The sequence below is a fragment of the Heliangelus exortis genome, chromosome 1 (genome assembly GCF_036169615.1).
Source record: "Heliangelus exortis chromosome 1, bHelExo1.hap1, whole genome shotgun sequence".
Lineage (NCBI taxonomy): Eukaryota > Metazoa > Chordata > Aves > Apodiformes > Trochilidae > Heliangelus > Heliangelus exortis.
The window spans coordinates 51,029,883-51,051,715 of NC_092422.1; the positions used below are offsets into that span (position 1 = coordinate 51,029,883).

At 40.3% G+C, this 21,833-nt stretch overlaps 1 protein-coding gene across 1 annotated transcript in view; it reads left to right on the top strand.

Moving 5' to 3' along the window:
* Positions 1 to 2,461: 2,461 nt before the first annotated feature.
* IPO5 (importin 5) overlaps positions 2,462 to 21,833 on the top strand; it is a 44,541-nt gene continuing 25,169 nt past the window's right edge. Inside the window, exons 1-8 of the mRNA XM_071742235.1 lie at positions 2,462 to 2,690; positions 7,353 to 7,433; positions 13,266 to 13,458; positions 13,923 to 14,025; positions 14,251 to 14,347; positions 15,486 to 15,590; positions 18,748 to 18,870; positions 18,985 to 19,105. Coding sequence (XP_071598336.1) covers positions 2,601 to 2,690; positions 7,353 to 7,433; positions 13,266 to 13,458; positions 13,923 to 14,025; positions 14,251 to 14,347; positions 15,486 to 15,590; positions 18,748 to 18,870; positions 18,985 to 19,105 — 913 coding nt within the window. The 5' untranslated portion in view covers positions 2,462 to 2,600. The remainder of the gene's footprint in view (positions 2,691 to 7,352; positions 7,434 to 13,265; positions 13,459 to 13,922; positions 14,026 to 14,250; positions 14,348 to 15,485; positions 15,591 to 18,747; positions 18,871 to 18,984; positions 19,106 to 21,833) is intronic.

The following is a 21,833-nucleotide window of genomic DNA, read 5'->3' on the forward strand; positions in this document are numbered from 1 at the left end:
TACAACCTAATCCCTTGTATCTTCATTTTAGTCTCTTAGAGAATAATTATATCTCTCCCTACCATCTCTTGCTTTATCGACTAAAATTTTTCATAGTCTATCCATCTTTTTCAATACAGGTTCCAAGTTTTTCTCATTCTTTCAACCTCTCCGTGGTAAATACATCAAGTCATGCAGTCCTACAAACACTTCTCACGGGAAGAGGTACAGATGTTTTCTATCTGGCCTTTGACATGGTCCCCATAATATCCTTCCCTGTAAATTGAAGAGTTATGGATTGGATGGGTGGACTGTTTGGTGGATGAGGAATTTATTGGATGGTCACATCAAGAGGGTAGTGGTCAATAGTTCAATGTCCATATGGATATCAGTGATAAATTGTGTCCTTGAAGGGTCTGTATGGCAAGAAAATAATCTTCCATATCCTGTTTACATTTTGTCCCCAAACCCTATCAGATACCACATTCTTTAGCTAACAATCCTACTACAGATTTATGGTGAAATCACCACTAAGACAAATTAAGAAGAAAGCAAATACATTTATTCATTTACATGTGGAAAGCAATGTTACTGAAGTTTGACCACAGGTGACAGACAGGCAGGACTATCGTGCTGACTTTAAGATCACATTCAAAGGCCCTCCAGCATCTGTGATAAGCTGTAAACACCTAATCCACATAGCTGGGATCTGAGGATGTTTACAGGAGAGGACTTCATATTAGAAAGCACACTTGCTTTTGTAATTCATATTAACTTTTGTTCCTTCTGAGCTTTCAGTCAGCTTAAAATAATTTTCTAGCTCTACCTGCAAGTCTTCCTCAATTCAGTTCAGCCAAGAAGACATTTCTATCTTCTTCCCACCGGGTTGGTGGCTGGTCTCTTTCTTTCACAGCACTTGCATCCCCAGCTGCAACACAAACCTAAACAGGACCAGGTTCATCCAGCCCCTGCTTCATGGCCGGACCCTGAACAGCTTGCTGATCCATAGCAGGAAGGCAGGAAGCCTTCCCCCAGTGAGAGGGGCAATGTTCTGTGCTTATCATAAATCTTATATTCCATGTGAGTGCAGGGAATGCTAATTACCTTTTATTCAATCACATGCTTGGCATTTGTGAATGCAGTGTGCTATTGGCCATGGCTTGAGATCTGACGCAGATCAGAAGTATACAAGGAGCTGTTGGGTGAGTCCAGAGAAGGGACACAAAGACAGGAACACCCCATCCTATGAGAACAGGCTGAGAGAGTTGGGGTTGTTCAACCTGGAGAAGACAAGGCACTGGGGGACTTTGTAGTGGTCTTCCAGTAGCTGAGGGGGCCTGCAGGAAAGCTGGGGAGGCATTTTTTATAAGGGCATGTAGTGGTAGGACAAGGGGTAACGGCTTTAAACTGGAAAAGGTAGATTTAGGTTAGACATTAGGAAGAAATTCTTCAATATCAGGGTGGCGAGACACGAGCACAGGTTGAGCACAGGGGAGTTGTGGCTGCCCCTTCCCTGGAAGTGTTCAAAGCCAGGTTGGATGGGGCTTGGAGCCACCTGGTGCAGTGGGAGGTGTCCCTGCCCATGCAGGGGGGTTGGAACTTAATGGCTTTTAAGATCCCTTCCAACCCAAACCATTCTCTGACTCTATGACTCCAAGTCACCTGGATACGAAAATACAGGTGGGGGGGGCACACAAGGGATACCTGACCCATTTTAAGCAAAGCTAGACAAGGATCCATGTCAATGTACACAAAGCAGGCTAACGCGTGGGACCCTGCACCTTTATGCCTCAGTCCCGCGATGTGCACCTGCCAGGCGAATGTATGGGTGAAAAACACTTCAAAGCCATATGGACCCGCGATCTCACTCTCACACTCACACACACACACTCACACTCACACTCACACTCACACACACACACACACACACACACACACACAGCCGCCAGGCAGACAAGCCCTGGCTGAGTCACCGCCCTGCTGCCTTCACCCCCCCGGTGAGGTGACGGCGGAGCGGGGAAGGGGCGGAGCAGCAGCACGACGTCATGGAGCAGGAGAGGATGACGCCAGCACCCCTCGAGGAGCCGCCTTGCAATCTCCCGCGCTTTCCCTCCCTTCCCCCATCGCCCTGCCCCGACGCGGCCCCTCCCCTTCCCTCCCCTCCCCTCCCCTCCGGCACCGCCCGACCGCTCCGCTGACCAATCCCCCTGAGATTGACAGCGCCTTCCGCCAATGACAATGCCCACCGGGGCTTTTCCCCGCCCCCGCGCTCCACCTCCGGCCCAATGAGAGAAGAGGAGACGAACCCCCATGCAGGGACGGTTGGTTCGGTCGCTCTCCACTCCCCCTCCTCAACCCCCCCATCACGCTCCACCCCCCCCCTTCCCCAACTCTCCAACACGTCATAGAGCAGACAGGCCAATCAGAGGCGAGGCGCCGTGCGTCGCAACCAATGGGAGCGTTGGAGAGCGCGGCTGGCGCGGTCGGTCCCAGGGGGGAGCCAGGAGCAGAGCGCGGCGGCCGCTCCGCCTCCTCTCTCTCCGCTGGCGGCGAGGCCGGCTTCCCCCTCCCCGCCTCCTGTCCCCGCCCGGCCGGCCTCGCTCTCTTTCCCTTTCGCAGCAATGGCGGCGACGACGGCGGAGCAGGAGCAGTTCTACCTTCTCTTGGGCAACCTGCTCAGCCCAGACAATGCAGTCCGCAGGCAGGCCGAGGTAATGGGTCCGCCTCGCCCCGGCCCTGGGCGCCAAGCCGGCCTGTCAGCCCTCTCAGACCTTGCCGGAGGGAGGGAGGGCAGGGAAGCGGGCGGGGGGGGGGGGGGAGGGTGAGGGAGGGCAGGGAAGCGGCGGGGCCGTCTGCTCCCCACGTGTGAGCAGCGGCACCAGCTGCTGCCGGGGCGGCCCGGGCCTTCCCTCCCCCCCCATCGGCGCCGGCTCTCCGGGGAGAGGGGGAGCCGGGCGGTTGCGACGGTTCCAACCGGCGGGGCGCGGGCGCCGCTCCGGCCGGTGGCGAGGGCTCGGGCTCCGGCCGCTGCTGCCCTCCCATTCCTGTGAGAGGGGTCTCGCCTCCTCCCAGCTCTCTTTCTCCCTACCTCATTCCCCAGCGGCTCGCCGTGTCTGGCACCGCTCGACCCCCGTTCCGCTCCCCCCTCCGGGGCCGTGTGGAGCCCCCCCGGGGGCTGTTTCTCCCCCTTGCCCACGGGCAGACGGAGCCTGGGCTGGCTCCGCCCGGGCTGGCCGGCGTGATGGAGAGTGGGGAAGGGACGCCGGGCCGGCGGCGGGTGGTGGGGCTGGTTCCCGGTCGCTGGAGAGCCGGGGAGAAAAGAGGGGGTCCCCAAAGGTGGTCTGGGCGGGTGTCTGCCCTCGGTGGGCGCGGGGCTCAGAGGAGTGTGATGGGAGAGCTCCGTCGGGCCCCGGGGAGTGGCTGCACTTGTGGGCTCATTCCTGCGCTCCCTTCACAGAGGGTCCGTACCACCACCACCCCCCCGCCCGCCGAAGACTTCTCTTTCCACGCAGTAGTTTGTTTTTTAACTTATGAACGGGCCGCGTTTTCAAGTGTTTCGTCAGCTGGGAAATATTTCACTAAAAGACGCGTTTTCAATATACCGAGTTTCTCTGTTATCAGCAAAAACTTTTCGGATGTGTTATTTCAGCTAAAATTCTTTGTGAGAGCTAAGCCACGTTAATTCTTTCTCTCTGTCATGCTTAAGACTCCATTGTCAAGCCTAGTGGGGAATCTCTCCCATTGAATTACATACTAGGGTCTGGGTTTAGCATGAATTCCCACTGCATGGCTGCATCAGGTCTTTTATCGCTCTCATCACTTCAGCGGTCAGCAGAGTTCAACGCATTGTTTGGCGAAGAATAAAAAGTATTATTGTTCCTGGTGCTGCAGTGAAAATTCCTGAAATATAATTTGGGAATAAGTAGGAGGGGGCGGACATGCATTCTTAGGAGCCCAGGGAAGTATGTTTGATTATTGCAAAGACTTTGTAGAGAAGCAGCAAGGATGATTCCCTGCTCCTGAATATAGGTTCAGGATGGAATGGAGGCAGATTTCTTACAGAAGTACAATCATCACAAAACTTTTTAAACATTATTAAAACTGTGAGAAGGCAAGTTTACAGTGATGTTATAATGCCTGTGAAATAAAACTTTCTTGGAAAAGAAAGTCTAAAACTTTGAGATGACATATTCTGTCAGAAACTTCCTTGAAACTGAATTTGAGTTTAATCTTCTTAGATGCCTATGCAGTATGGTCAATCAGAATAAGGAATCTTTTATTGTCATGATAGATTACCCAGCTTTTCAAGCCTGTTAGTTTTGTATATGCATACAAGCAAGTAGTGTCAACAATAAAGTAGGTACAAGTAAGTACAGAAAGAAATATTTTCCTTGTTTAACTGCACTGAATCTGCTGGTTTCTGCATATTTCCAAGAAGTATTGGAGTCCTTTTTTTTTTTTTTTTTTATGGTTTAGGATCATTCAGAGTGGAAGGGTCCTCAGGAGGTCTGTAGTACAATCTCCTGTTCAAAGCAGTGTCAGCTATCAGGTCAGATCAGGTCACTTGGGGCTTTGTCCTGTTGGGTCCTGAAAACCTCCAAGAATGGAAACTTCACAAGGTCTCTGAGCAACCCACTGCTGCCTGCCTCTCCTCATTAGAGCAAAGAGGTCTGAAACTCCTTTTTTCAGTTTATGCCTGTTGTCTCTCATTCTTCCACCATGCACATCTGTGAAGATGTCTTCTGTTGTCTTCATGGTGGATTAATGAATTTGTACCTAGAAACACAAATCTGCCTCCCTCTCTAGGGTAGGTAGATTGACTTCTTTTTTTTTTTTTTTAAGTTGTCTGTTTGTTAAAGCAAGGTTTCGTTGGAAGAAGGCGCTGCATAGCTTTTAGAATGTTGGCTTACTAAAATCATACAGGACTTATACTTGATTTTAAACATCTACATAATAGTCCAGTCAGGTTTTTGAAGTGTATTTACTATTCAGTGACAGTGTTGAATACTACAGGGATTCAAATAACTGCAGGAAAATTCAATAGCAGGGTTTAATTTGTGTCTAGTGAAAACCAGGGAGAATGAGAAATGGATGGACAGGGAACTGAAGGAGACAGGCTTGGGTTATTTCTAAAAGGTCTGGTCATTGAAATTAGGAGGAGGGGTGAAGACCAGATTTGACAGAGATGTGAAGTCATAGCCTGTGTGGGTAGGGATGCAGTGAGAACTGTAAAAACCAGAAGGGATGGAGGAAGGTCTAGCCACCTAAAACCTGTTTTTATTTAACTATTTATGTATAGGATTCTATGTATGTGCTAGCATGCTAACTTATTCTGACCAGTTTGCTGAAACTATTCATTTTATCTCCCATTGAAAGTTACTGGACTGGTGATTATAAAAGCTTGTGGTTTTCTTATTTGTGTATCTCTTTTCTCATAATTTTTATTGGCTTTGTCTTGGTGATTTTATGGTCTTTTAAAAAAATTACCTGTTAGAAGAGCATGAGTACTAATTGTTGATAATAGGCATTTGTTTGCAGGTTCTGAAAGTCATGCTGCCTGAGAAGTTTGCCCTTCTGGATGAGGTAGCTGGGGAACTAGTTATGAAGTAAAAGAACTCAGTGGAGGTGTTGTAGGATCTGGGTACATCATTAGAGCTGTAGTAGGATGGGTGGAGCCAGCAAAAGTCTTCCACCAAGGCAGTGGTTTTGGTTTTAGTTTTGGCTTTATGTTCCTCTTGCCTATGTTGTCCTACTGCTCTTTAGCATCCTTTGCATCCTGTTTACTGAATTGCCAGAATTATGCCAATGAACAACTGGATAGGTTGCTGCTATTTATAGTGAGTTTTAAACAACTCAAAATACAATTTCATTATTATCAAAATTGGTACGTGTGAAGCCAGTTTATACAGTGCTTCAGCTGTCCATGAAAGCACAGCCTCAGGTCCATGCTGGGCCTGTGTTCAGGAAACCTTCCTGTTTGTTAACTGTCTTTGTATTTGTAGATAGAAGTGCAGTATAAACATACACATTTGTGGAAATGGTTCACCTGAGCAGGCTTTCTATTTTGACCCTAAACCTCATTTAATTTTGCAGTCTCCATTAAATTATTAGATTGAATGCAGGGATTCACTGGGGATTCAGTATCTCATTGACTTAGCATATATAAGCAACTAGAGAGAATATGAAGCAAGAGTTGAGTCAGTGAAACATGTAGGAAACATGTACAGAAAGTGGAAGCAGATGATATCTAATATGAAATGTGTGACAAGGAAAACTATTTTATTGAAAACATCAGATACACTGTCAAGGTGTGTAAACTTGCTAGAGCATTAGAAAGAGCTGCTCCAGTGGAAAGATTGGGAAGTGGGGGGGCAGGGAACTAATTCAAAGAACCTGAGCTTTGTATAGTAGGCTTGATCCTTGAGTTCAGGGTGGGATAGTGAAGGTTTGGAGTAATTTATCTTCAAGATTGTGTCCACAAAAAAATAGCACTTTCAGAGTTAGTAAGTATAGAAGTATTTCTAGGTGTTTTAAGTAGTTGTTCTTCAGCTTGTAATTCCCCTGCTCTTACCTACATAGGTCTATAATAGTAGAAACAGGCATTTATAGTTTATAATGGTCATCTGTACCATGTTTGGTATAGCAAAAGTTGTTTTGCTGTGTCTGCACTTGAGCTTCTATGTAATAATCTAATTAAAAAAGCCATAGTTAATGAACAGCATGCCAGAGGTGTGTAAGACAGCGCAACTGGACTTCATATTAAAATTTACATTTCATTAAGAGGGTTTTCCTGAGGGGGAGACTAAATAGTTTCTCTGAAATTCAGACAGGAGTTTTAACATGAAAAAACCTTATTCAAAGCGTGTTGTTGATATGTGTGACTGCCACTTGATATTATTGTAAAGGCCGTAAAAAGGTTCAAAAAACTTGAACAAAGTTTTGGACTATGCATTTGTGAGTGGTTATTAGCCTCTTGGTCATAGTTCAGTCTCAGGCTTCCAAAGTTTTTAATCCTTTGATGTGATAGAAGCTTCAGTGTAATCCCAAGAGAGCACACGTTCTGTATGTTGTGTTTCCAGGAGGATACATATTCTGTTCGAGTTGAATTTCTTAACTCTTCTTGAAAGTAGACAGTAATGTATATGTAGATCATTCCAACATAGCAGGTCTTCTTCAGTAGCTAGAACTGTACTTGTGATTTTGAAATAGGTCATTGGTTTTTGTTTTGACAGGTTTAATTTTTTACTATGTTGTTTTCTCTTAATTGGATGGATACTGAAATTTTTTTAAAAGGAAAGCCAATTCATATTAATGCTTAACACATGCTTCCTAGTTATTGTTTACAATAATCTGTATCCCTGTTTTTTTTGCAGGAGACATATGAGAATATTCCAGGTCAATCTAAGATCACATTTCTCCTAGAAGCAATAAGAAATACTGCTGCTGCTGAGGAGGTATGTCTCAACAATCCTTGAATTCTGCAGATTTTCAAGGAAACTTGGAGAAATGAGTACAAAATCGATGCCAGTCATTTTGGGATAAATGAACAAGTCAGGCATTAACCAAATCATCTTAATTTACTGCACATTTGTAGAGGGGCTACTTGTCTAGTATTTTGCATGTCAGATTCACCAGTTGAGACTTGTCAGTGTAGGATATTTCATTCCAAAAGTAATCATTCACATGTAATTGCTTATATTTCCATTGTTTTCTGGTTCTGTGTTTTGCTTAACGGATGGATTCTTTCCTTAAAATGTGTAACTAGTATATGACTGTTACTGTGATGCTCCTTCATTTTCAGTTGAGAAATGCTTTCCTTTTTGGAATCCTGTGCCTAAATGTGTTTAACTTTTGTATTATCTGAAACTTCTTGTGCTTTTCCAGTCAGACTTAGGGGGACATAAGGTAGCAGGTTCTTTGTGTGTTTTATTCAGATGTGTTCTGTCCTCTTTGAGGAGGATATGCTCATGAAGTTATCCAGCAGTGCTATAGAGTGAGAGGAGGATAGTCTAAGAAACATATAATTTTTTTCTGTGATCATAAGGTAAATGTGCCTTTTAGTTATACCTTAATTTTGTAAAGGCTCACACACTTTAGCAGTCAGGTGTAGTTCACTTGAGAATGAAGGGGTACCAAGTTTTCAGGATATTACAAACTTCAGAGCCACTTGAAAGTAGAAGTTTTTGACTTTTGTTTTTTTCCTCAAATCTAGAGTTTTACTGAACAATGTAAGGACATATCATGTAGAATTCCTGAACAATATTATAAGGAGAGTATAAACATTCTGGTTCCCCCTAGATAAGGATCTTTTCTGGTAGATTGTATTCAATTTAGTGGTAGATGCTATTTGTGCTTTTTAATGCTCAGTAAGTATCAGCTTACTAATACTGATGCTTATCTACCTACAAAGCATCCTTGTTCTGAGAGAATCCTTCCAATATTCTACTAGTAACTGGTTGCATAAGAGCTGTGTGGTTTTCTCTCCTACCCCTCTGAGATGCTTCAAATGATAGAAAGCTGTAGGGTAGTATTTATTGGTTTTAAATTTGCCATGGATAAGATCTCCTACTACCCCTTTTTTATCAGAAAAATATTATGTATAATAATCCGATAATAGCATACCCTAGAAGTTGTAGCTTCGTTGTAAGTACTTCTGTTTTGAATACATTTGATTAGACTTCAGTTCCCAAACACAAAATCATACTTGTGTAAATAAATACTTGCTCCCTGTATTTACTGATTTTTATTCCCTTTACATCAACTGAGGAAATAGCCCTGTCTAAATCTTGTTCAGAATCCTGCCTGTGACTTGGCTTCCAACTTACTTAAGTGCAAATAAACTTTCCACCTGTAGAGGTTATTCTTGCCAAAGACATCAGAGTTTGTAATTTGTAGAGTAACTTGTCATTAAACTCCACCAAGGGAGAAATCAAAGAAAGGTTTAGATATTAGCTTATAGCTAAAGTAGTTATTAGATGAATAGTCATTAGATGCTGGACTCAAAAAATCCTGATTAATGAAACCCGTGAACAAGCTGTCTTCCTTCTAAATAGAAATACATAGTAGCCTACTTAAAACCTAAGTGAAGTCATCCAGCCCAAAGCATTCTGTGATTCTGTGATCTAAACATTGTGTATAAGCATGCAGGGAATCTGTGTGTACTCGGTATGGTGCTGGTGTCACCAGCTTGGCAATTCGTGTCTATGTATGTTTTACATAGATCCAAAAGTTGGAAAGAATTGTGCCTGTGTCACCAGTGGATAGGGATTTCAGTCTGCTGTCCTCTGAGCACACTGAGTGTACTGGCACCACTGAACACAGGCTGCTTGGAGAAGCCTTAGAACTTTAAAGATCCCTTGCTCAGTCTAGCAAGGGAAAGCTAGGTTGAGACCCTTCTTCATCTTGAATCCTCTGTATTGCTTCACACACACCCCCAGGAAAAGCAGGTTGAAGAAAATAATGCATCCTGTTTGCAGGAGCTGGGCTGCTATGTTTTGGAGAAGACAAGATTCATAGGATTATTTGGACAGCAGCTGGAGGAATCCTGACTGCAACTTTGTAATTTTGGTATTTAAATGGAGAAAAAGGGATTCACATCCTTCTCCCAGCACCTGTTGTATTTGACATGGAGAAAAAAAAACCATTAAGCTAGGTCAGAAATCAGAATCATAGAATGGCAAGGGTTGGAAGGGACCTTAAAGATCATGTAGGTTGTTAGAAACTAACTGTATTACAGGCTTCCTCCTGACCAAATGCCTAAACTGTGGAAATCATCACCTTTCCCCTCTGTCTATTTCATATCTTCCTGATAACTGTTCACAGAAGCTGAGGGAAGTGTCTGACTTAGAACTTAAAATACTTCACTGCCAGGTGATATGCAAGTTTGTATACCTTGGGTTGAGGAGGTGCTTGAACCCAGACCTCCAACTTCCTGAACATGTATGGTATGCTAGTATGAACTTAGGAGTCTATTTCTTCATATGCAACTGCATTTTAAAGGGTTGAACAGAAAAGGGGGTGTATATTCACAATTTGTTTGATTTGTATTCTCAAGGTGTGTCTCAGGTGTCAGGGTGTGTTACTTTGCACTTTTGATTTACCACCTGTATCTCAGAGAGAAACAGAAGTGTTCTGTTTTCTCTGCTTCATGTGTTTTCTTGCTGGCTAACTCTAGGTTGGCAGTTTTCAACTGTATCCTAATTTACAGAGGACTAATTTTGTGCCTGGTGAAATACAGTAAGAAATGCTGTGTAAAACTGCTTCTGCTATGCTCACAGCCTTCCTAGAGGGCTCTGACCTTTCCCCTTCTCCTCTCACATGAAGCAATTGCATGTTTTAGGCTGAAAACTATTGCTGTGGGAAAGTTCCTGTTCAGCAGTTTGGAGGGAAAGGAGGACGGGGCCCTTTGATTTGTGATGCATGGGGGTTCTGCCTTTGCATTGTATGCAGACACTGCTTGTGGCTGGATGCCTGACTGAGGTTGTGAAAGTCCATCTTTGGACCATATCCAGAATATTCATCACTTCCTTTCATGCGTGTTTTCCTTCTTCAGGACTTGAAAGGAAAAAAAAAAAAAGTAAAAATCGCTGTGACTGTTCTGCACAGTGGTCTTTTTTTTTTTTTTTACAAAATGTATGGGATTACTTGGACATTCTGAATGTCATTTGAGAACACAGTATCCCACATTTCTGTGCATTATTTTGCTGCTGTCCTGATCAGCAAGTTACTATTCTTCTTGTACCTTGGTTCTATCATTTTAAAGTCCTACAATATTTTTAAAACATAGTAAATGCCATTAAGAAACAGTATGTTGAAATTTTATTATTATGACTACATTCTATGGTAATACCTTTGACATGTCAAATTTCCACTCCAAAATTGAGCACATGATACACATCAGTAATTGAGACATGCAGAAGGATCCAATACTAGGAGAGAATTTTTTTTATGCTTTATTGGTAGATGCAAGTTCTCAGGGAATGTGAGCTTTTCATTATTTCTGTTCTCATTAAAAGCTATTCCCACTAAGTTGCAGGATTTTAGAGTGATTGTTGAAGTACATATCTTGTTATATTTAAGTATAAAACAGCCTTTGGCGTGTGTGAAAACTATGTACTTCCTTAAAGCAAAAGAAATAATAGCCCCAGAGCTGCCTTTAATCCAGCCATGTTTGTTATAGTTAAATTGACAATGATAATTTTCACGTATGGGGGGATATCTGCTGAAGAAAATAGGCCATTTATTACTAGAAGTCAATTGCTTCTTTGTAATGACATCAAACATTTTAATTTGCCTTAGGGAATTTGGGGATTTCTTTTTCTAGGCTAGTAATAATAGCCAGGAGCTAATTCCTGATCTTGTGTCTTTCTGTATGCCTTGTTACCTGTGTTTTTACTTTGCAATCAGTCTGCGTTGTTCAGTCTTCTAATATTTTAAATAATTTAGAGGTGGAAATTTTTAGCTTTGAGACTATGTGCTTTATGAAAAAAGCTCTATTCCCTATTGATTCTCAAAAGGAATGAATATAATTTGAGTTCAGTGACTGCCAGATCTCAGAGGCTATGCACAGAAATGCCCTGAGTAAGGGAAGACATTGCATCAAAGTTTGTGCCTTTATCCCAGCAAACTTGCTACCCAGTCTGTCCTTCTATGTGAGTATTATATTAATGAGAAGAAACTTAATTGTTCACAATATAGGTGCCTCTAGGGATGGCAGAAGGAGAGATACTGGTAGATTGTGGTACCAAGAAAGTTTTTGGACACATTGTTAGTGGGATTCCCAGTGGCAGTGGGCAAAGCATCTTTCTCCTCCCTAACTTGTGTTCCCCTTGTGATAACCTCTTGCTGGGGAACCTTGGCCTGTGATGGGAGCTGCAGCACAGGTGGGCAGTGTGAGCCCCTTTGCTCACCTGCTGCCTGCCTTAGATCTGCTAAGGAAGATCTACTGTTCCTACATATGTAGTGACTTTGGTACACACTGGAGGAGGAGATAAAGAATGATCAAGAGGAAAGTCCAGTTCTAGTCCTTCCCTTCTGCTAGCACTGAGACTTTTAGTGTAAGTATGGAAGAGAACTCAGTAGGTTGCAAAAAGGGACAGTGAGTCTGGAGACTGCAGAACATAATAGTATCTTGGGTGATGTTCTGGCAATACCTGATTTTTTACAGGTATGTTAGAAGTTGAGGCTTTGCAGCAGTTTGTGTTACTGATCTATAGGTTATACTGTAGCAAAATAGGTTTGGTTTTTTTTAAATTGGGGTTATTCTGCTGCTCACTGGATGGCTTCAAATTCTGAAAGGTGTTATAAATGGAACTGGTTTTTATTCAAGTACACATTAAATAATATCTTAGGGGGAAAAAAGTGCATTTTGCAATGGATTATTTTTTGTGAGGATTTAACGTGTAAGATTTCCTTTATATGTGTTAAACATAGAAGTTTGAGGGGTGGCTTTTAATTACTGTTTCTCCTAGAAACACTGGTTAGTGAACTTGCTATTTATTAAATTATTCAGAGTGCTTGGCATATATTTTTGCCTTTACTGCATGTGTTGCTCCATTTTTACTTACTCAGATATGGTTTGTGCTTTTTGTTCTTGTGTAATTGTAAATAAATACAGATATGTAAGTGATACTGTTGTAGAATTTCTGTATACAGGCAGGAAGTGTAGAAGACTGTTATAAGTGGTATTGAGGTCCCGTGCTCAAATTAAATTTTAAAGAAAAACAGTTCATTACAGGTCTGCAAAAGGATGAAAGCTTTGGGCTTCTTTTGTTTCGTTGGTTTTTTTCCTATGCCAAAATCTATCTCTAGGTTCCTGAATCTTTAGTGTAAAGTTTTGCTTTTTGATAAAGGTAGGGAGATTCTACAGGTAAATTGTCAAAGTTGTCCCATTAAGTCACTTGGGAATCCAAAAAAATCCTATCTGGATTATAAGTATCTCAGCAGGCCTTTTAAAATATAAGTAAGACAAGCTTTAGACATCTTCCAATAATGCAGCTAAGTCATTAACTTGCCACAAGATGTGTCCAAGGTTCAGCTTTTGAAAAAAACCTGAATACCTCAGTGGATTTCATTATTTCCTTCAAGAGCTATAGCGCTGTCAGAAACATGGTTGTAAACTGATGTTTCCTTTTACTATATTTGCACTTGTTATCGTAATTATCATCCGTTTTGAGAGGTGTTCCATTAATGAAACAAGCCTATGGAGTGGAAACTGAGCATTTGGAAATATTGTTATCATGGTTATCTTAGCAAAACTCTTTAACAAAGAGTTTCATATTCAATAGGCTCGACAAATGGCAGCTGTCCTTCTACGACGTCTTTTGTCTTCCGCTTTTGAAGAAGTTTATCCTGCTCTTTCACCTGATAATCAGACCTCCATCAAAAGTGGATTGCTGTTGATTATTCAGTTGGAATCACAGTCCAATATGAGGAAAAAAATATGTGACATCGTTGCTGAATTGGCCAGGAACCTAATAGGTACTTTATATGAGCTGATACTGCAGTAAAATGGTTATGTATTGATAGCTGTATTTTTCTCTTATTCCTTAGTCTTGGGTAGGTGTTTGCATATGATGTGCTAATTTCATGCTTGGTCACATAAAAATAAAATTAATTACCTCTACTCTTTAAATTCTTTGAGTTTAGATGAGCTTGTATTAAGGTTTAATAATGCGTGTTTAAATTCTCCTGAGTGTTATGCTGAACATCTGCATCAGTTTCTTTTTTGAATGTTGCTATTTTTACAGTAACTAAAGAGAACCTTCTCTTCCTCAGTGCATTTAGGTTTAACATTTTGGCCATATTTTATATTGTGACTTGGACAGACCTGCATATCAGGGGTTTTTAAAATTAATTTTAGTAGTGATAACTGTTTGCCCTGCGCAGCTGAGATTTAACCACTCTCAAGCTTGCTTATCCTAAAACTTTACTGTTTAATCTAGATGAAGATGGCAACAACCAGTGGCCAGAAGTTCTGAAATTCTTGTTTGACTCTGTCAGCTCTCAGAACATTGGACTGCGTGAGGCTGCTTTACATATTTTCTGGTAAGCTTTCAGACTTTGCTACGTTTTTGCAGGTTGTGTCTGTAAAAACATGACAAAACCCGTCACAACTTCATTAACAAGCAATCTTCACTTGCTCTCATGTATTGTGGTTTGCTTAACTTTCAGGTGTACAGTTAAAATATTAACAATGGGTAAGTTTAAAATAATAGTTAAAGGTTAACAGTGGAAAATTTTGGCAATGTTTTGGTCTTTTCTTATCCTTAGGAATTTTCCTGGGATTTTTGGGAATCAGCAGCAACACTATTTGGAGGTCATTAAGAGAATGCTGGTTCAGTGTATGCAAGATCAAGAACATCCATCTGTAAGACCTTTATGTGCCTTTTTATTTTTTATTAATATGTCATGAGCACAGAAACTTAGTGTAGTAGTCTCTAACATAAAGGTTAAAACCATAGATCCCAGCCAGAGAATTGCATTACCTGGAGCTCTGAGCATCTGTACATCTGAAGTTTTGACTGTGCCTACTGCAAAATAAAGGGGTCAGAGGGTCAGACCTTTTTGTGGTCCTAACACTGGCTGCTCATATCTGCATCCAGACTTTTCCCTTGTAGTTATGTTTGGAGAAACTTAGTAGTAGTGGTAAAGAATGTCCAGGAGTTTCAGCTAGAGGCACTAGGGGTCAGAAGCATTTGGTAAAGCTTTGAGGTTTTTTCTCTGCCGTTGTGTTTAGCAGTATAGATGCATATTATCCATACAAAGTACGCCTCAAAACTCTGAATACGTGATGGCTCCTTGCACTATTTGTTCATGCTTTGCTCTAAGGGCATGTTAGCAAGTCTTGCTTTTCTGGAAGGCTTCAGATTTATTGATTTGCACAGAGAATTGTACTTGAAAAATGTTTTTCTTGTAATGGAAAATACTGGGCAAGGATAGGAAACCCTGCTGTGGTATATGGGTTCAGTTTGCTGCTCCCCCATGGATTACCCATAGATTACTTTTTCTGACCTTTGAAGGTCAACTGAGTAACATTTTCTAAAGTACCACAAGTCATGCCTTTAAAGAAGCATGCTTTAAACAAACACTTAGATCACCCTTTTTGAAAAATGGGACTTTGACACTTGCATACACATTTGAATTTGAGAATGGAAGTTGAAAACAATAGTGGATTTTTAAATTTTTTTTAAAAAAAGAACCCAGAACAAAACAAAGAAGACCCCAATAAAACTAGGAAATTGTCACCTCATAATATGATAAACTGTTTTTGTATCATTTAGGGCATAGATGCTGAAGATCTCCATTATTGTTTTACCTTAATTTTACCTTAATTTGAAGTGAGATGTAAAGTGCATTCAAAAAAACTAATTGCTATTAGGAAAACGTAGAAGGGAAACGATAATACAAAATGTGGTCTCATAGCAGGCCTTATGTTGAAAGAAAACAAAGATGTGTTTGATTACCAGTTCTTCACACTTCATTCTTCAATCCTGCCTGTCTTCTAGATCAAGACTTTGTCTGCTAGAGCTGCAGCTGCATTTGTGCTTGCTAATGAGCACAATCTTCCCCTTCTTAAACATTTTGCAGACTTGCTACCTGGGATCTTGCAGGTGAGAAACCAGACAAATAATGCTTAATGTGCCATTACTGTCTGTATTGATCGTGTTTAAGCATAAATTACTGGTCTGCAAATTTGTGTACTGTGAATTTTTGCCAAGATGTGGGGTAACTTTATGTTAGACAGCCTGACATCAGTCACCAGCAAGATACAGTGGGAACTGAAAAGTTGTGTAAACACAGGCTGATTTATAGGGTTTAAAGGAACATAGTTCAGTGCTGATTGATCTAAATGGTATTACCCAGATAAATGAGCTAAAGGTCTTTGTAAGGTACTTAACTCAAAATAATACAGCTTTTAAATTAACCATGGTAATGAAATGTATTTAAATAGGGGGCAGCCCCAAGATTTCAAGCCATCATTAAGTGTGAATATTATTGATCCATGAACAAAGATTCTCAGAGAAACAACATCAGTGTGGACAAATTGTCTTTATTGTTTGATAAATTAAGAACCTGCAAACAAAATACCTTTTTAAATCTCATACAGTTTCTGTGGCTGGATTAGGTCTCTCAAGATGAGTATCTTTGGAATCCTAATGTGGGGTTGTTTACTTTTTGAGAGAAGTCTATTGTAAACCAAATCCAAAACAGAAATGGTTTGAGCTCTGAAGGATGACAGTTTCACAGTGTAGCTCCCTTTCTTTATTATGAAAAAAGTGGCAATCACTAAGAACCTGTGATAATAGTGGTAGTGAACTTTTGGAAATTTTAAATAGGCTTAGTTTATGACTGGCTTCTTGCTACAGTCTGTACAGCAGGTTCCTGTTGACAATGTAAGCTATAAACCTTGTCTATGTGTACTTTGTGGCAAGCTGAAGAAAAACTGTGCCAAGGTAACTGGCTTCTGCAACCAATGGAATTCTGCTTGATCTTAAATAGAAACTGAGAGGAATTTATTAAAATCTTGAAAAATCTTGAACTTGAAAATGAGCTCTAGTGTGTACAAGATAAGTATTTTGATTCTATTTTTTAGTGGTTAGTCCCTGTCTGACTTTGGCAATGAAAATTGTATTGTTCAAAATATTGTAACTGGCTGAGAGGACCTTGACCTCTGAGTCCTGTATGAGCAGGAGTGGGGCAGGATTTGGGGGGAGCACACTATTTGTCTTGATGTTTGGCAGTTAAATAGGAGGCTTTTTTAGGCTTCAGACTGACAGCCTACTTTGTGTGATGCAAGTTTCAGTGCTACAGTTTTAGGCTATAAAAAAACACATGCCTGTTGTTTGCATTTCAGTCTTTGTTTTGCAACTATAGAGCAAAGAACTTTATCTCTTTTAAGTACTTATTGTGAGAAGGTAAAGATTTTCTGGCTGTGGTAACACAAGATGGATATGAAGATCTGAGTTTATAAATAGGAGATGGGACTGGTTAGAATAGTGGTGAGTGACCTTTGGAGACATCTGAGTGCTTTCTTGTCGCTGTTGAAGTTAATTTTGTTGAAATATTGGCATGATAGAAAAGCTAAAAGTCTGACTTAGCAATTCAGTCCTTTTAGTACAATTTTTATAATGGTTATGATAGAAGTTGATCTTTCATAATTACTAGTTGAAACTTGTATCCAAGACATTTACTTTGCAGTGAAGGTAAAAGCAGCTGGAACTTCATCTGACTTCTGTGGTTGTTCATGTTTTACACTACAGTGAAGTGCCTCTTCCTTTAGGAATGTGCATTTTGAAGAAACTGGTCTTACTTTAAAAAAACCTCAGTTTCTGTGGCTATAAAATAGAGTTTTACAGAAACTTCCACTATCCTTTGCCAGAATCAGATGACAAGTGGTAGCTGTTAGTCCAAAAGGCCTTAAACCAGAGAGATTTGTTTAATTTTTTTTTTCTAGAACATGTCTGATACTAGAAGATTCTGTTTGTGAGTTGAAAGTGTGAGCTATTAGATTGGCATTATTAGAAGTGTTGGATTCCAGATTTAAGTATTAAAACAGACCTAATTATGTACCTTAAAAATATTTCTGCATTAGGCAGTCATCAAATACTTTACTAATGAAAAATCCTTTCAACCCAAAAGTTTGTTTAAAGACTTTTTTTCTCTAGAAGTTTGGGTTTGCATGTCCTACTTGTGTAGAAGAGTTTTAACACTATTGAGTTGACTGTGTGCTGTTTTGTTTCTAAAGTATCAACCTGCTCAATTTTAGATTACTTTTCAGAATGTACCTATGAGTTGGGGAAGATACTTGCAAAAAGCTTTTTCTTTTTCTCTTTCCTGTGTCCTGTGACTGAAGTTGGAAAGGTCTGCATTATTCAGTAACTCTCCAGTCACCTGCAAACAAAAAAATAATTTAATCTTGATTTGTGGTGTCTGTGCATGTAAGCTATTCAAAACTGTTACTGTGTAATAGGGAAAAAAGGAGTTGGGCTAATTTTCCTTCTTTTGGGCAGAGTTACTTTGAGGGTTTTTTCTTTATTTAAAGTGCATATTGAAGCTGTGCTTGTCAAAACATGTGATTTTTTGCATGTTGGTGCCTCTGATGTCTGACCTTAATTTATTTTTCTGTGTGAGATTTAAACTAATAATGGTCAAAATTGATGGTGTATAACACTGATCTGTAACTTCCTTGTAGAAAACTTGTAGTTTGTGACCCTGCATATTAATTCTCTTTGTTATGGATTTACACACAGCAGCCACTGTAGTATTGTCCAACCCTGGGATCCCTTTGAAAATGCCAAGCCTGATTGAAGGCTTACAGTTAGTCTTTTACTTGTTCTCAGGTTACAGCTTGAGCTGGGTGCTACTCCAGTTCATGCCTCTTGAGTTATACCCATACCACCCATCACCCTTTTTCCCCAAGACGAGTCACTTTATTCTGATTAGTGGTCTCTTTTGGGATTTTTCACTGGGTTGGCCTCTGAAGCAACTTAATGTTCTTGGAATTGTCTTCTTGGTCCTTATCTTCTTTCTGCTCTTATCTGTTGGATTCAGCTAGTTCTTTGTTAGCAGCATTAGTTTTATCAAAAAGTTTACTCTCGGTCAGTTCTTGCAGCCTAAAGGCTTCAACTTCTTTAGCTCCTAATGCTAAGCCACTAATGCTAAGCAAGATTAGTCAAGAGAGACAAGAATACAATTAAGCAAACTCAACAGGGGTCCCATTCATAGTATTCTTTGTTTTTATTTAATCTTCATCTTATCTCTCTATAGGCTGTCAATGATTCCTGCTACCAAAACGATGATTCTGTCCTGAAATCCCTTGTAGAAATTGCAGATTCTGTTCCCAAGTATTTACGACCACATTTAGAACCTACACTGCAACTAAGTCTGAAGGTAAAGATAGGAATTTTTTTTTTTTTTTTTTTTTTTTTTTTTTTTTTTTTTTTTTCAAATCACTCCTTCCACCCTGAAACTTTTATTCTAACCATTCAATCTTCTGGGTTGCAGTTGTGTGCAGATGCCAGTCTCAGTAACATGCAGCGCCAGTTGGCGCTTGAAGTAATTGTGACCTTGTCAGAAACTGCTGCTGCTATGTTGAGAAGGCATACAAACATTGTTGCACAAGCCAGTAAGTATTTCACTCATTTTCTTTGTTGAAACAATTTGTCTTGCTCTACAGTGTTAAGCTAACTGCAGATAGCGTCAAAACCACTTCTGAGTTTGCTGGTGCTGGTAACTTTAGGTGAGTTGAGTTTTCATGTGGAGAAACCATCTTATTAAGACCCTACATAAATGAATCTGTGTTTATGCAGCCACCAACAATTTGCAAAAAAATACAGTAAATTCTCATTAGGTGTTTTCCAAGGAAAATACTACTTTCCTGCTGAAGGAAAGTTCTGAAGTTTTACACTTGGGAGTTTGGTATGTAGGCCACATACTCAGTGGTGCTGGCAAATGAAGACTGAAGTTATTCAGTGTGCACATGGAGCTTCAGTGTCAAATTAAAGTTGTGAATTAAATATCATATGCTTATATAAATACTCCAGAGATGGTATGATTAGTCCATTTAACATGTAGATTGTAAGTTCTTGGGAGTAATGCTATCATGCATTATTATTTGACATACTAAAAATAACTGTTTTCTGGACAGCCCCAGTAGCAGTGCTATACAAACTGGTATTTCTCTACCTTTTCAACACTTTTTTTGTGAGTAGAGTAGGACTCTTGACACAGCAGTTCAGCCTGCTTTTTGGGAGGATTCTTCTCCCTCCCTGTCACACTTGGGTCTGTCTAGATTCTTGCTTGTTTTCTGAAACTTGCATAAAGACTGTCTGTTAAAAGGCAACTATTTTTGCTTGTGTTCTCAGGCTGGGGGAAGTTACAAGTATACATGTCACTAAATTAACCATAAAACAGGAAAATGTTGTAAATTGGATCTGCTTGGCTTAAATCTGAACTACTGACTAGAAGTTTTATTTACTTGTAGAACAGTGTGTTGGTTTTGTTTTTGTTTGTTTTTTTAAAGAACAGATTTTTTCAGAACATTTTGAAATTCAGAAATGTTTAGAATGCAGTGTAGCTTGTTGGAAGTATTAACATTTGGCACTTGCTGTTTCCTAAATCATTACAAGCTTCCTATCTGGTCAGGCAGCATATCTTGTATCTCTTTAGAATTTATTACTTTTATATTGGATTGCTAGTTGCAGTTCAGGAGTGAAATATTTGTATTAAGATATTATATTAAGATAAGACACCACAAGGGAATGAAATGCCTTTGGTTTTCAACCCATTGGAAAATTGTTCTTAATGAATCACTTAGGTGAAAGACATTTATTTTGCAGAGCTGGTAAAGCAGCTGTGTTCATAGAATGATAAAAAGGTAGCCAAAAAGGATTGCTTTTGTATTGGTTTTGTGCCTTGGTTTAAAAGGCTTCCTGTCTTCATTCAACCAAAAAGTTGCTCAATTATTTGATCCTCTCAACTAGAACTAGGTCTTTACTCAAAATGGTCACCTTACACTTATTTTACTAAACATGATGCAACTCAGGAGTAAGACTGTGACCTGTCTACCAGTCTTCTGCTCAGGAATCCATTTGGGTTCAGACTTCCCTCGTTGAGCTCAGTATTCAAGATAGCAGAGTGTTTTATTGCTCTTTCCCTAGAAATTAGAGCTGCTGTAGTTCTGCTCAGTCTCCAGAAAATTGAGTGATGGTGTGCTCTGACAAGAAGCAAGCTTAGTGGCCTCATCCTTAACGTGTTTGTGAGCAGTCTGTGTATTGGCAATAGCTAAATTCAGAGGGCAGGTTGGGACAATGTTGAAATTTTATTGCACAGTTCTACATTTTTAAAAATTTCTATGTAAACCTACTTACTGACATCTATGTTTTAAACATCAAGAAGAAGCAGCACATTTACAGACTTTTGCAGGTTCTGAATGTAGTGATGGTCAGACAGCTTTGTCAGACAGCCCTTCTTGTTATTAGCCACAAACACCATGGCATTGTATTTAGAAACATGTAGCATTTGTGGCAGATGATGTTTGACTTCCATATTTCCGAGGTGTGATGATGTATCATTTTTCATGTCTGTGTTAGAGTGTCTCTGAAAAGCTTCTGCACTATAATGCTTTTTTTTCTGAGAAAGGTATTTTCAGTGACTAGGAAGTATATAAAATGCTGACATGTGAGCATCATGCCAGAGAGTTTATAGTGTCCATTCATTTATATTGGATATGTATATAAAAGCTCTAAAGGTTTTTGCAGCCATGGTATAGTCTCTGGCTGAAGATAAGTTAATTATTGGTGTGCTCATTAAGCAAATCAGTCCATAATTACATCTTTTATGCACACTTACTGCACAATGCTGTCAGTGAGCAATGATTTCTGTTGACCAGAGTTTTATCATCTTTCCAGATGTTTGGTGAGGTGAGTTTGCTTAGGTTTTGTGCCTCTAAATTACAGTAGTTCTAAATATATTAGGAAATCCATCTGTTGGAGTACTCCTTATCAGGTGCAGTAAAGCTCATCAGCAGCATTGACTACTGGATGCATGTCTACTAGCTCTTGAGTTACATTGTCACAAAGGACAATCTGTGATGCCTTTCTTCAAGGCGTGGTAGACAGTTTTAAAAAGATTTTTAAAGCTCAAAGGTTTAGTATTTGATGGAAAATGAAGCTTTTTTTGCATGAAAGATGTTGAGTTCAAATGACCGCTCTGAGTGATTTGTGTAATAGGAAGTAAAAAATACTTGAGAGAACCTTCCATTGCTCTGTGTAAGGTGTACTTCTTACCCCTTGAGCCTCTGAAGTGCTCAGCAGCACAGGCAGACATAGACAAATCGCTGCACTCCTTGTTCC